General features: G+C 37.2%; 1 protein-coding gene across 2 annotated transcripts; it reads right to left on the reverse strand.

Annotated features, from left to right (window-relative positions):
* Window positions 1-255: 255 nt before the first annotated feature.
* kiaa0753 (KIAA0753 ortholog) lies at window positions 256-15,691 on the reverse strand. Of its 2 annotated transcripts, none has more exons than XM_060888460.1 (17): window positions 15,308-15,691; window positions 13,980-14,273; window positions 13,622-13,874; window positions 13,427-13,533; window positions 12,840-12,902; window positions 12,533-12,754; window positions 12,213-12,399; window positions 11,368-11,546; window positions 10,967-11,100; window positions 9,763-9,906; window positions 8,934-9,023; window positions 8,743-8,830; window positions 7,561-7,683; window positions 7,185-7,260; window positions 6,534-6,654; window positions 2,940-3,158; window positions 256-930 (listed from the first exon to the last, which is right to left on the reverse strand). In XM_060888460.1, exons 1-17 carry the CDS (start codon window positions 15,428-15,430, stop codon window positions 768-770), a joined length of 2,586 nt encoding a protein of 861 aa, XP_060744443.1. In that variant the 5' UTR covers window positions 15,431-15,691; the 3' UTR covers window positions 256-767. The 2 variants fall into 2 exon arrangements, with proteins under 2 accessions (XP_060744443.1, XP_060744442.1); XM_060888459.1 differs by having other exon boundaries at window positions 9,763-9,909.
* Between the last annotated feature and the right edge of the window lie 145 nt (window positions 15,692-15,836).

Raw genomic sequence — 15,836 nt, forward strand, 5'->3', positions numbered from 1 at the left:
GTTGCAGTGTAAGGTGCAGAAAGCATACTTTACATTCATTTATTCATTCATTCATTCATACATTCATTCACTCATTCATGCATACATATATTTATTGATACATTCATTCGGCTGTTTGTTTTAATTAGCAAAAAAAGAAAACATTTTAATTCATTTAAAAATTAGTGTGGTGTGTCACTTGTATTTGAAAAGTTTAATCAATTGTTCTTAAACAAAAATAAATAATGATTTATTTAAAAAAAAAAGACAATTCCATTACACTCTTATAAAAATGCTTTATTTTATTCATAAATGGGGCATTATTATGTGCGTAAATAAATATATTCAAACCTTGAAAGAATTCATTTGGAGTAACTTTGTTGCCCAAATACCACCAGTAAGAAGACGTATGAAACAATCTCACATTTTATAGAAAATGTTATTTATACGCACATTCAATACAATAATGGAAATGTTTTTCGATTGCTTTTTTTTTTGATTACCCATGACAAGCAAAATTATCTCTTAAGTCCAATGTATACACACCAACATTGGAAATGATAATTATATTAAAAAAATAAAAAAACAGTATCCTTGAGCCTGCACGGGTCTCATTTAGGTTATATATGGAAGAAGAAATTTAAGATAATGATTTTCTAAAAATATTAGGCTATCGAGTGGGGCAAGCATGATTCACATTTATTACCTCTGTGCTAAAACCCTGTGTGTGTTCCTGAGATCAACTGCCTAAAGCACTAAAGAAAAAAAAGCACTCGTAATGAAAAGGTCTATTGGTTCGGTTGGTCACATTTCTGTGACACAGATGGAGAAGGAGACTGAACCGGTTGGAGAAATTCAGAGGTGAAGATGGCTTCTGCATACTCCTCACAAACATCCTGGAACTCTCCTGCCACGTCAGCCAAGGCCTCCATCATCAGCTCCTCAGCCAAACTGAGAGAGAACAGACAACAAAGTAAACACTAGCGCTTGTCTCTGTTTACATTAGACTTCAGTTTGCTAAGGTATTTTATTCCAAGTCAGGACTTTTTTTATCACTGTCAATATTATCAGTTAATCCAAATGCTGAACCCTGCCGTGTTTCTTCCAGCTGACAGTCTTGAGACTTCTCACTTCACTGCATTCCATGTATGCAGTGCAGAGAAGCAGAACAGAACTGAGTCTCTATAATCACAGAGTGCATTGAGGGACTGAAGCAAGCCTGTGCCCTGATGCAATAGCATGTCTTTCACATGATTAAATAAATAAAGAATCATTTCAAATTCTTACACTTTGACTCCACATGTATTTATTAATTTTTGCCATTTTTCTTTATAAAAACTGACTTATTCCCCCCTACTCTAACTGAATTCACAGTGCTGTGAATGGAGGATCATGAAATCCCTTGAGAGGTTTGAGACTAGGTGTCTACTACGTTCATTAATCTCTGCTGCAGGGAGCTGGAGAATAATCAGGGTGGTGGAAATAGTATGTGGTAGATGGTAAAATCAGGCTAAATTTACTTTCTTAGTGTGAAAGTATTTTAGACTAGATTAAGCTTAATCTATAGATTTATAGTCTTAAAGTCAAAGACAATGCAGAGTAACATGTTTTTGCATTAATGGATTAAATATATCTAATATTAATCCTGATTTTTTTGTATTTTACTAGTCTGCATTATTCTTTATATTAACCTTTTGTTTTATGTTTATGTTCTGTAAAGCTGCTTTGAGACAATGTCAATTGTTAAAAGTGCTATACAAATAAATTTGAATTGAATTGAATTAATGAAACACAACACTTTTGTGGTTAAGTGTATTGCCTCAGTGTAAGCAGGCAGGTGTGGGATTAATAAAAGGGCAGGTCTGTTTTACACTTGCATGCTTGCATTGTGGCACAGCGAATTCCAATATAACTAACGTTCTATGATAGGGAGCATTCTGTGCTGTGGCTTGTACGTCACTATCCAATCCCTCTCAGCTTTATTCTAGCCTGACCCTGGCACATACCACCATACAAAGAGATCCAGACTAGCTTCCAGATGTCAGTGAGGTTGAACATAGCAGTAAAAAAATTCCCAGATGCTGCTGTAGACACGGCATCATTTAGTCAAGGAAGGCTGCTCATTGAGATGCTGTATAACAACAGCTCTGCTAATCAGCATCTGCACTGCACACTCACAGAATTAACATTAATATTTCAGCTGAGCTGCCAGGGCATCCACAAAAGTGCATTTTAAGAACTAAAGTATATCCTTAAATAGCAAAATATACTATACATGATTATTATTCTGTGGTTTTGTTGAGAGTAGATCAAATTAGAGTAAAGTAGAGAGTAGAGTAAATTTGACCTAAATCTGTTTTTTACTGCATTTACAGCATTTTACTGCAGTAATAAATGAACCTAAAAACAGTCTAATGTCCTGAATTGGTTTTTGCTTTATCTATGGAAAAGATGACCAGTCGACTACCTTTTTGTAATTAATAATAAAGGATAACAGCCTCAACTACAGTGTAGTGGTAATGCTCTATGCACATCTCTGTTCATTTTATTAATGCAGTTTGAGAGTGAATGTTAAATCGAGAAGTGTGTTAAAATCAAGGGCTCTCTGGTGATCTTACGCATTGCACCAACTTAAAAAATTCTGTTTACAATGCTAATGATGTAATGGGTGTGCTTGATCATAAACCGCAACAGCCTGAATACAGTGAGGTCTGTATTAATAAATAAAATGCCATAATGTTTCAGGCTCTTTTTTGGCCTTCAGGCTGTAAATTAAATTTTATTGGTTGTGGGACTGGGAAAACAACAGCACAAACAATGAGAAATGTGTGGCTCCGCTTTGGCCACAAACATTTTCAGAGATGAAGTGATGTGAAGAAAATATATTTTCAATATATGAAATCCATCTGCTGCTATAATTATATATTTCTACAGATGGATTTTATATATCAGAGTCTTACCTTTCTGCTACAGCCCAGGGGTTAAAACTACCCACTGCTGCATGGGAAACCAGACGCAGGTAAGAATCATACTCCTTCCTGTACTGCTGGATGTTCTTCTGAATGCTGCAGGGAATATTCAGCCGAACCCCTCCTTTCTTTTGTGCTTGCTCTGTGGGTAGACTGCTTGGGACAGCATCAGGTGGTTCCTCATCCAGCATGGAGCTTTCAGACCCTACACTGAAGATGCACACACAAGATACTGGTTACTCTAACACATTTTGTACTTTTGAATAAAACAGATCATCGGTTTGTTGTTAATCCACCATTAAATGGAACCAAAACACATGCATAGATGAAACTGAAACACTTTTCTTAAGCTCATTTTCATGACAGTTACTATAAGTCTAAACTGAGAGAACTGTAAGGTCTCACAGCCAGTGGCCAATCATTCTGACCACAAGAAGTGAGATACATGTTAGGGCACTTCTAGGCAAGCCTCAGTAACAGATCCCACTGTGCAAAAATCAGTCAAATAGAAGCAGCACTTTAACTATCCAGATTTAGAACCTTCAAAGGTGATGGAAGTTTTAATAGTCAGCATTAATAGCTGCCTGAAGCCATTTGAGCTTGCACTGTGAAAAGAAAAAAGAGGCACATAATCAAGCAGCTGAAATTTTCACAAAATTAAATCCCCTTTGTTAATAGTCTCTTTTGAGCAGAAGCTGAAAAGAAATTTGAATGGGAATGTAATTCGTTTTGTAGTCTTAAGCAAGCTTTGCATTATTTCATTTGCTATATCAAACAGAAAGGGGAGGGTTCTCGCAAGAACAATAGTATGGATGTGAATTTACCAGTGCAGTAGATGACCAGTTAATGCTCTGAACTGTGAGGGTATGATTTTGCTTAGTTTTTTAATAATAATAATAATAATAACAAAGAAGTGAAGGTGAAACATTCTTCTTTAGTCATAGCCAGCCAGGAGCAAGTGTATAACCTACTTTCACTGAGTAAACAATGCTTTGGAGTGCCTGAAAAATCAGTGCCTGAAAATCTCACACTGCAGTGCGGCTCTCCATTGTTTTGCTCAGGTGAGTTTCTGCCACTTCATATATAATTAAATAATATCAATCTGTTTCTCTCTGGAGTCAATTCACTCTCAAGGAGCACCACTGCGACACTCATTCAGAGAGCACTCTAAATATGTACAGTTTGCATGAAGAAGATAACTAATCTTTCATCATCTACCAAAAAAAAAATTAATCTCACTATATTTGAGCTACACATGAGCTGAGCAATATTTATGCATTCCTGCTGGATTTGGTTGCACCTCTGTACCCAGATATTATGTAAGCAGATCCTAAACAAACAGCTGGATTAAAAATATTTCAGACCCTTGATTGGCACAATGTGTTCATAACAGAATCGTTCTGATTAAATGTATCTGGCTGGAATTTCTCCTCCACAGGCACAAGAATCTTTAAAGTAGGAATTTAGTGTAATGTCTGACAAAACTTCACACTCTTAAACAGACTGCATACCAAACTCCCAATAATCTGTTGTGCAACAACATTACACACATGCTATTACAGCTTCACTTCACTGGTACTGAAACCAAAATTTTCCAGCATGATAATGCTTCTGTGCACAAAGCGTTGTCCATGATGACATGGTTTCAGTAAGTCTGGAGTGGAAAAACTCAAGTGTCTTCCACAGAGCCCTGACCTCAACCCCACTGAATATCTTTGGGATGAATTGGAAAGCTGGCCAGGACTTGCTCAATATTAGTGCCTGACCTCACTAATGTTCTTGTGGCTGAATCCCCACAGCCACACTCCCAGAAGAGTGGAAATTATTATAACAGCGAAGGGGACTTAATCTGGAATGGTACATATGGGTATTATGGTCAAGCATCCACAAACCTTTGGCCATATAGTATGTATGTAATTCTTCCACATCCTTCTAAATGGTTTCTGTTCACAAAAACAGCACCTAGAGTTACTGCATTATCTCTGCCTACACTTTTACTTTGTATAGCTGTCCTGCATACACCAAAAGCATAATCACTGTGGAAGAGATCATTACCACCATGAAAAATATTTCCTATGCAATAAATGTGATCAGTCCGAATAACTTTGTCCTGATTAGAAGTGACGACCCTTTAAAGGGGAAAAAATGACCCAAACCATTCCAGCACAATGTCCCACACACATGCAGAGCCACTGGTTTTCCTTTATACTGTACCACCTGTCTGGTGTTTCCTGTTCTACTTCTAATATTGCAGGGAACAAAAATCACACATATGAATCCAGTCATTTTCTGCTGAGTAAATGATTGCTAGGAGAGTACTTATGCCTCGAAGTGCACAATTACAGTAACGCTTGTTCTGCAGGTATTCTAATCAATGTCACTAGAGCTGCCATTGCTTTTTCCTGGCCTAGCAACAGTGCAAGGAATAAAGGATCCTTGCTCAGTGGAAAGACAAGTGAAAATCAATATTTGTGCTACAGCCATCAGGAAAGCTTAAACTAAAGCTTATTTGACGGTCTGGATGTTATCTATTTCAAAAAGTATAAATTCTAACTACACTACATACAGTAGACAGTAAATACATAGACAGTACATCAGACAAAGTATCTGCATCTACCCACAGACAGAAACACAAAAGAGAACCTATGATATCCAACAAAGACTACATGGAGTAAGGGAGCTCACCAAAGAGTCTATGGTAACAACTATGGTAGCAGGTCAGAACTGGGTTTAAATGGTCTCCTGGAACTTCAGCCTCTGCTTTTTTGTAAAGCAAATATGAGATGTTGCGTTGAGCACAGAGCACTTTAAATTTAAAAGCCTAAAAATTAGACACTATTGAGATCTTTAGAAACTGCTGGCCACTGTGAGCTACATAAAATGCTGACTTTGTGAAGCACAAAGTTGGACCTAAAGTTTTTATTATCCTGAGAGCTTTGATAGCTTTCGGGAAAGGAGATTTTTTTTTCCATCTTTTAAACATAATGTTTCATCTCAGGCACTAAATCTTGCTAAGATGCCTGTCAAATATAGGCTCCTAGTGTCCCTAATTTTCTATTTCCCTTATTTTGTGTTGTATTAGTGTCCAAATGATCTAATGCCTCACCAGGTGCAACCAGAAGCCTGACATAAGCACAAGTCAGTTTCAAGCTTTTCACACTTTGGCTGAAATATAGAAAGCTGACTAGGCACCTGCATTGGCTAAACATTATAGTACATAAACAGAACCTGCTGACACACTATTTCTTTGCCTTACTGATTACTGCAAATTACTCAAGGGATTTTGCTTGTTAGCTTTATAATACATTAGGCTGGTATAATACAATATGCGTATAAGGATTTAATGGCGCATTACAGTATATCATTAACTTGAGGACACCCATAATCATTTAATCATTGAACTCCTTTGAATACATTTTAATTCAAACCTTCTAGACAGATGGGTATGAAAATAATCAGAATGGTAAAACATCTGTAACAGCTACTACTAATTAATCAAATGGAGAGAAAGAGAGATGTTTGGCAACTTGAGCCATCAGAGTCCTTATGGTGTGTCAGGACTCGCAGAGGTTCACAGTTACTTACCCTGTCTCTATTGGTTTTCGTAAGACAATGTCTCCTGTAGCAGAGTGACTCTGAGCTGGTTTAGTCAGTCTTATGGGTTGTGGAGATGCAGGTCTGGAGCTGTTATGTGTTCTCTTGGTTCCTATAAGAGCAACAATTGCATCAACAATGGCGCCACCTGCTGGACAATGCTATCAAATCGGAAATAAAAAAGGCTCCTTGTAAAACTGCAAAAATATAGACACAGTCTTCAATACTTTGGTGGCGCTGATACGCATCCATTTCCAAAGAATTTATTTTGTTTATATTTGGTGTTTGCATAAATGGGATGTAGTATGCTAGAAAAATAGTACCACATCTTAAAAATATATAATAAAAGATCTCCCAAATATGGCATATCCACGTATTCCGGCTAAGATATTTGGCAGAAAGCGAATCCTTGTAGATTCGGTATAATGAAGCCTGCATTTCAAAGGCCATGACAGAATGCATACTGTTTGTCAAATATGGAGAGAGATGTCAAGTAACTTTGAGGTGTGCACAAAAAGTCTTATTATGCATAAGTGAAGAGTAAGTGTTAAAAAAAGTGTAACATGTACATCCTGCTGTAAGAAAACTGAACTGTAAAAACACTTAACACACATTCTAATCATTAGTCTTTTTTATTTTCACCTGTGTCCATGTCCCAGAGAAGAGGGTCAGAGTAAGAAATCATAGCAAAACGCCTCCGTACTTCCTCCTCGTCTTTCTAAACATGGACCCAAATAGAAGTACAACATAAACAGCAGACAGCTATTTCAGCACTTCACTTTAATCAATACAAAGTGAGTAGCTTTGTGTGTGACTCAAGTTTAGCAAATAGTTACAAAGCATCAATGTTGCTTATCCCACACATTCAACTAGTTTCATTTATGATGTATGAAAAAAAAGTATTGATAAAATAGCAGCTGGGAGCTACTCCCTCTAAACGGTAGAGTGTATACATTTAAATATCATGGTATAAATAAAGTGTTCATATGTTAAAGAGGAGAAGTTTCAGAGTGCTGACCTCTATCTCCTCCATGCGCAGTAGCATATTGTCCAGTACGGGGTCCAGCAGAAATGAGTCATGCTCCCTTTCCACCTTCTGCGCAGCACCAAGTGTGGCCTCCACATCTGTACTCACTGCAGTCTGGGTACAAACATACACATAAAATGACAGCAGTTTTTCACACATACACATAAAATGACTGCAGTGCATAGGTTTTCACTCACTGGGCAAAAAAAAAGGAAAGAATAATGGTTCAATTCTGTCTATTTCCTCACCCTAATAATTACTAATCAATCAATTAAATACAAAATGTCTATTCATTTCACTTCTACATAAACATCATAGTTGCTTCACAAATGAAACTTTAGAGACCCCTACTGGTTTAGTCTCATTTAATTATACGCCCTAATTTAGTGCTTCCTGTTGATTAAACTGACCCTATGGTACAGTCTTCTAAATCTAAACTCAAATCTTGGAAATTCTCTGTCTTTATGTCAGTTCTCACAATGATCCAGCCTAAACCCAGACACAGGTTTTATTTAAAACTAATGTATATCACGTTATAAACACTATCCTTAATTAAAGTGTAAGCACACTGTTTGATGCTGAAACCTAATTGGTTTTATAAATAACTTCTAACTTTTTGCTTATTTTTCTTATAACCTTATGGGATTTATTCATAATAAAGACAGTGAACGTCCTCTAACTGGTTTGATATTACAGTAGTCCGTGCTTAAGGTAACAACCGGGAAAAACGTCTACATGACATACAGCATGGTGATTTTTGGTTGCCATGACAACTGTGTTTTTAATGATTAAAGTAGGTGATTTAACTTTATGTGTGGTTGGGGCATTACATTCAGCGCAAAATAAAAGAAAGAAAAAAAATTAGTAAACTTTGTAAACGTGAATGTAATTTTAAATTTAAACAAACATTTTTAAAGATTAGTTATTAAATAAGTTTTAAAGTCAATGTTTGTGGTGTAGAGTGTTGCCTATGATTTTAACAAATAGAATTACTAATGAACTTAAAGCCCAAATCATAATGATGTAAACATCCTTTATTTTGAGTTTGGTCATATACCTGTCCAATTTTATATAAATAGTACACAAGCAATCTAAAACCCCATCTGTTATAGCAGTGATTTAATTTGGGCCACAGGGCTCCAAAAGGCTAACAAAATTTCTTTCGATACTTACCTTCACACGATCCAGCAGAGGTTGGTGTCTTTCTCTAGTTGCTTGCTCTGCTCTCTCAGTCCTCTGTGTAGTAGTGCCCAATTCTTCCCTAATACACAAACACACTCACGTAGGTAATGCTCAAGCTCTCCTTCATACACACACAAATGTTCCCACATGCCCTTGACAAGTGGCCTGTGATGTCCATGTACCTGAGTGTGTGAACATCCCCCATTTCCTCTTTACTGACTGGATTCAGTTCTCTCTGTTGATTTTCTGTTATTGTAGCCAGCCAGGCTTGCCTGCAGTAAACATATGAACACTAATAAAATCACATTTTATTCATTTATGATCACTAAACATATATATCACAAATATTCTCCAACACAGCATACATTTGGTCATGGATCATGCAAAATGTCAGTTTTGTACTGACTACTACCAACTACACTATGAAATGAATTAAGAATCTAAATTAGTTAAACGGATATAATCTATGGACTATAATTGTATCAGGAAATAAAGATTTAGATTAGGAAAAGCTGTTATTGAAAAATTAATTCCAGCAGACATATACAAGTAATTTATGGTAATAACTCATTTGTAATTGGATGAAAACGCTTAGCCTGTGGCTTCCAACTACACTATGAAATGAATTAAGAATTGAAATTACTTAAACAAAAATAATCGCACAGGGATTATAGGCAATTATTATATAATTATAATAATTATTTATAGGCAGTCATAGGCAATTTTTTTTTTTTATCCTCTGCACAGTTAAAGACTTGACAACTGTTCAATTAATAACAGTGTAATAAGAAAAGATAATTTTTACAGTAAAAAATGGGTAGGTGGTGGAAACGTCGTCAAAAGCAAATGTGCATCAGCTCTTAATATCAGAGCTCTATGTTAGGAACAATGGTATAAAGAGGTATAAGGGGTACCAAAGACCTCACAAAGCTCAGAAATTTGTAAAAAGATAAGCTTATGTAGTAAAATGACGTTCCTGTATGTAGTATGTAAACGAAAGCTGTGTCTGACCTGAGGGCCTGGTTTGGGGCGTCTCTGACGTTGTCCGTGCTGGTGTTTCCCTGGCTTTGGCTGTTGGCTTGCACACCTGTGGGAAGTGAGGAGTTCTTTACTGGAGAGAAGAGACATCTTGGCTCTGGTCTGCTGGACACAGCTCTGCTAAAACAAACGCACAATTTATTGAGGCTTTGAGAAGAAAGTATATACACTAAATAAAATTTAAGAATAGCACATTTACAAAAGTAATATATGTACTATATACAGTAAACTCTGGCCTGTTAACTTTTGAAGGGAGCAGAAGGACAAGCATGCACAAAATGCACAGGTTTATTGGATAGTCATAACCTTCAGAGAGCAGTGATGTTTCTTATTGTGTTAATTCTGTAATTATGACTGTTAGAAAACATACACAAACCTACAGAACAATAAATACTAATAAAAGTTAGTATTTGACATATAGAAGAGGTGTAGTAGAAGAATAACACCTACATCTATTTGAAATGAATGAAATCTATACACCTAAAATAAAGATAATGAACTTGAAATTGAATGAAATTTCATGATATTCAGTTAGCAAAAGAAAACATAAACTACACTATAGATGGCTATTTATTTCAAACAACAAATGCTCTGTACCATCATACAACTGCGAGTAATGCGTAATGGTCCCAAGTGTACTGGGAAATAAAGAGAACTCCTATCTATAATGCACCTCACTTTAAATTTGGATCATAATGGGCTCTTATTATTTATGATGCAATAACATTTTAAACTAACAAAGATTACATTTAAATTTCTGGTATTTAGCAGACACCCAGAGTAACTTACATTTATTTCAATTTATACAATTAAGCAATTGAGGATTAAGGGCCTTGCTCAGGGGCCCAGCAGTGGCAGATTGGTTGACCTGGGATTCGAACTCATGAACTCTTCAGATCAGTAGTCCAACACCTTAACCACGGAGCTACCATTTCTCCAGATTTACCTGTTTACCAGACTTGCCTGGTAAATTCTTCAATTTAGCAGGTATTCTCATGTCAAATAATTCAAAAATAAAAATGTTTTACAAGGATTAAGGTGGCCATGAATTCAAATTCATTTAATCTGGTCAACCATGAGAAGTTCAAATTATTCTACACACACTGAGAAGTGGAGAAAGCACATGAGGTTCAGGAGTAAAGTGTGTATGTGATTTAAGGGTGTGATTGTGACTGACCGTTGCTTCACAGGAGAATGGGGAGATGTAGGGATCCACGGCACTGCCGCATCTCTCTGTGGTAGCTGACTTTCTCTGAGCTTGGATGAAACAGTGGGCTGCTGGAAACCAGCATCACGAACATGAACGGAGAGCTGTATGAATTAAGAGATCAGTCTTTGTTTAAAACAATTAAAGCAAGAAGCTCCGTTACATTTTCTTCTAATACAATGATACAATCTCATGAATATCCCAAATATAATCATAAACTGTTTTGTTATAACCTAACACATACAAGTTATTATATATGTCTATTAATAAATTCACCCTGATAATCTTTTTTTCTGAGAGACCAGAGATCAGGTGTTAAAGATGTAGAAATTCACTAGACCATGTTTTGTGATGGTGAGCCCCCGTCTCACCTTGAACTTATCTGGATGGGTAGATGATTTAGGGACATCCGTTTCTGGCTTGCTCTGACTCTCTCTTTCTCTCAGTTCCTGCATGTGCACTAGGCTCTGGATCCCAGCCTTTAGAACATCCTTGCGCTCTTGATCCATGAAACGTCCTGTTTTCAAAGGTCGGCCTTCTGCTCTTCTGTCTAAGTAATCGGAACCAATACAAGAACTGTCCTTTACTATTCCTATTCTCTGCTCTTTTTTTGTGCTATAACAAGGACCACAATTTTTTTTTAATAATTAAATGTAAGCATGTATCTACATTTTCAGTTATATATAGTATTTGTTACTTAATAGTGTTAACAGAGTGCTGCATGATAAAATAGTTGTAGTTATCAAAATTTTAAAATCATCACATGCCCAGTTGAAAGTCAGAAACAGCTCAAAACGGAAGCCATGATTTATTAAATCTGTACAAAAACATGAGAAATATGATAAACTGAGGTGCTGACATAGTCTAGCAGAAGATCTTTATCTTTCCATTGAGCAAAATAACAGTTTAAGAGTTATATAGTGTAACTGTATGAGAAGGTTTACTGAAACTACGGCTTTAGAAACAGATTTCTTCAAATGGCTTGTCTACGCTTTTAGTTTACATTAACATTGAATTTTAAACATTCTCCTGGAACTGATCCCCTTTCCTCAGTATTATACCCACTTTATAAAGACATGTATTTCTGACTTACTTGATATTCTACTTCTTTGTAATGGTTATGTCTACATTAATCACTTAACCTTAAAGAAATTACTCAGAGTTGCTGTAACTTGAGTAACAGTCATCTGTATTCTTTTAAGAGACAACAGCTTACAATTTCTTGGAGCTGATGATTTCTTTGGACGTCGAGTGGCTTTGGCAGCCTGGGCCTGAGGAAAACGATTAAGGGACTTGCTGCGTCCACCGACCCTGGAAGTCCTCTCTCTTACAGGAGAGATACTCCGCATACGTGTGTCCTGCTCCAGCTGACTATCCTGCTTACTCAGTGCCAAATCCAGCATCTTAGTGGAAATTGTAAGAAATAGGTTTCACACTGCTGCCTTCAATGCACTCATATCTGAGATATCATTCATTCAGAAACCCCAAAGATGAATTCAGGGGAAAGAAGTAGCAATATATAAAGTCTGTCATTACTTCTAACTTTTGTAGGATGTCCAGTGTGGTCTCTGGGACAGCTGAGCCTTTGCCCACCTCCACCTTGGCAGAGCAGAGAGAGAGCTGGCGTATGAGCTGACCCAGCTCTTTACACTGGACAGGTACTCTGCTCTCAGCAGGGTCTGACAGCTGCTGAATAAACGCCTGCATGGCTCGGACTGCCCCGCGATGAGCCGCTGCCAACCTGTTCACTGCAATGCACTGAAAACCACAATAACTTCAGCGACTCATTTCCAGAAGAGGCCATTCTTACAATCCTCTGAAACATGAGCCACAGAACTCTTACCTTATTGGTAGTCCTTACACTCTGAGAACGCAACTTGCCTAAATCCTCTTGAATTTCTTTCACCTAGATATATAAAAAAAATCGTTATTGTATTATTGTATGCTATTCTACAGTGCAGAGACCAAAGGTTTATTCTTTTTACAATTTAATCACTAATAGTGCTTAGAAAAAAAACAAAAAGCTGCAAGTTGCCAGTTAAATGAGGTAAAAATATCAAGTCATTCAGCAAACAAAAAATTCTTAATAAACTTAATAAACTAAATGAATGCTTTAGTAAAACCATGTGCACTTGGAGGCTTAAAAATAACAATAATAGCCTCAGGTGTATTAATGTCCAGCTTAAACAGAAAATCAAAATACTGCAAGTTAACATATAATCTATAGTTACTACACTGTGACTTGAAAATTTCAATTTACTGGCATGTTCTGAGTGATTTAAATAAAACAAATGAAATATATTATTTGAAAAATGAATTTTAATCCCAGTAAATAAACTCAGCCAATCTTCCTCAGAAACATTATAACAATGCAAAACCAAAAGAAGAAAGCATATGAGATTTGTTACACTGAGGATTTGTTGTACCGACCTGCTGCTGCAAAACATAGATAATCCGTGCAGAGCGAGCAGCCTGCTCCTGCTGGCGGATCTCAATCCTGCGTTTTTCATCTGGCTCTAAACTCGCCACTAATCGTCCTGCAGAGCACAGCACACTCACAACTCTGAATCTTCCCATAAAGAAACTACACAATATATAACAGTGTTGAGATGTGACCAGCTTTACCCTTATTCACAAGCTGCTCTATCCTTTGGACGTAAGTCTCGAGTTCCTTCTGTAATTTGCGGATCTCTTTGCTAAGCTGTGGCTCACTGCTGGTGGCTTTTAATCCAGGGTCTCTGGTTGGAGGAGACTGTCCTTGTTCAGCCTTAGAGGGTGGAAAAAGCTTCTGAGGAGTATATACAAGTACCTGTGTCCTCGAATTTGTCTGCCTCCTTATACTTCTTGTCCTCTGGTTACCGCCAGGAGAAAGCCCATTCTAGATTTAAATAAGAATCACCATGCATGGATTAATGTAAATTACAAGACTGTGATATGTTGACATCAAAAATGAATTCACATTTAACATAAAGGTTACTGGTACCTGCTGATGGTCAGTTTTATTCTTATCTGGACTTGGAGACTTTGCTCTTGTCTTGTGTGACTGACTATTTATGGATTCCTGTCGTTTTCGACGCAAGTCTTTTTTTGCTAGTCTCACCGCAGCCTCTAGTTGATCCTCAGATAGAACAGAAAGACGTAAGGAGCTACTGCAGCTCATACCGGTGTCCTGATGCTCCCGCTGAGCCATAAGTTTCTCGATCACAATAGGACCTGGAGGACCTACTCGAGTGGCTCGGTTCAGGACATTGGTTGGCAATGCAAGATTAAACAAAAGCTGTGAGAAAGAGGCAGAGTTTTTCTTAATAAATAGTCTTTTTAATGTGATGGAATGAAATTCATTTGATTATTAAGTCATCTCAAAGTGTATACACAGTTTACTTTTATTTTTTAGACAATCTATTGCTATATATATAGTTTGTCCTCCCTGCTCTCCTCCACCAAAACCACTCTTGAGCGGATTTTCTATTTGGATGGGGGACTATTTTCACATGGTATTATTGTATGGTGATGGTTGTATATCAGGTGTAGAATTGTAGCTTTGTTTCCTCACTACTGGGTGAGGACAATCCACCAAACCAAAATAGCTGGACAATAGGATTTTTCAACCACCGAAGAGGATTAACACAAAATGTTTATCAGTTGTGTCTCATCATGTGAAGTTAAGTGAGTTTTTTTTTTTGACATGCATCCATAGGACTCGTGTACATTCCAATGAAATGTAACCACAGCAATAAGCTACAAACACACAACAGTGGGAGGCTGACAAGTGCAAAATATGCTATTTAAACATAGGGCAATAAATACACAAGACAGTGCAGGCGAATTAGATTCATTCCGTTTCCAGTAACCACTTTATTAATGGCGTCAGTGGATCCTGAGTCAGTGGATCCCATCACAGGACACACATTCACACTCAGTGTGTGTAGCCAATCAAGATACTGAGAAAGGATGCAGCGAAGCACCCACACATGAAGTAACCCACACTCAGGATTAAATTAGGGGCCCTGGAACTGTAAGGTGGGTACACTATCTGTTAAAACCGGCTCAAACAAACGTCTGTAATCCTTACACAACACCCTACCCTATAACACAACTTGTTGGAAAAAGGACCTGATTTTCTTGGGGCCCTCACAGTAGTATTATAATAATAGTGTATAGATTAATCATAATCACTTCCCACATAATATGTGATGGAGAGCTGACGAACAGTGGAAAGTATCTGATGAGGGGATAATGTATGTATTTCATCCCCCGTTTCACAGATAACTTACTTCAGACTCGGTATTTAAACAGCATTATTAGCTTTACCTGCGTTTGAGGTCCAGGGATAAGATCTAAACTGTCCTTTTTAACCCATGATCCATTCTCCATTGGGTTACTTATTCCCAAAGCTGCTCTCACCGGGGATCCCTTCTGAGCCTCTGTGGTCATCGACCCAGAAGTCAGAAACCTTCAGCTGTCAAAAACAAGACTAACTACTCAGCTAACAAGAGAAGAGTTTAGCCAGAGAACTAAACCTTTAAATCGCCAATTGGTGACAATTATAAAATATTATGACATTAAATATTCTCCTAAATAACTGCTCAAGGCGAACAGTAATTATTTAGCTAGATAACACAAATTTAGCTAGAACACAAATAAACGTAGACAAAGAATTAGTTCCAAAACGCCGCCATGACGACAACATTCTTCTTCTTTGATTGCGTATCAGATTAACTGTAGAAGCACGACACCGCCACCTAGCGTTTACGGCATGTAACTGAAAGTCTTTCAAGCTTTTTATTATGCTGCCTTTTAAGACCTTAATGCAAATACTGGAGTCAGCAGTCTATAAATA

The sequence above is a fragment of the Tachysurus vachellii genome, chromosome 15 (assembly GCF_030014155.1).
Source record: "Tachysurus vachellii isolate PV-2020 chromosome 15, HZAU_Pvac_v1, whole genome shotgun sequence".
NCBI classification, from domain to species: Eukaryota; Metazoa; Chordata; class Actinopteri; order Siluriformes; family Bagridae; genus Tachysurus; species Tachysurus vachellii.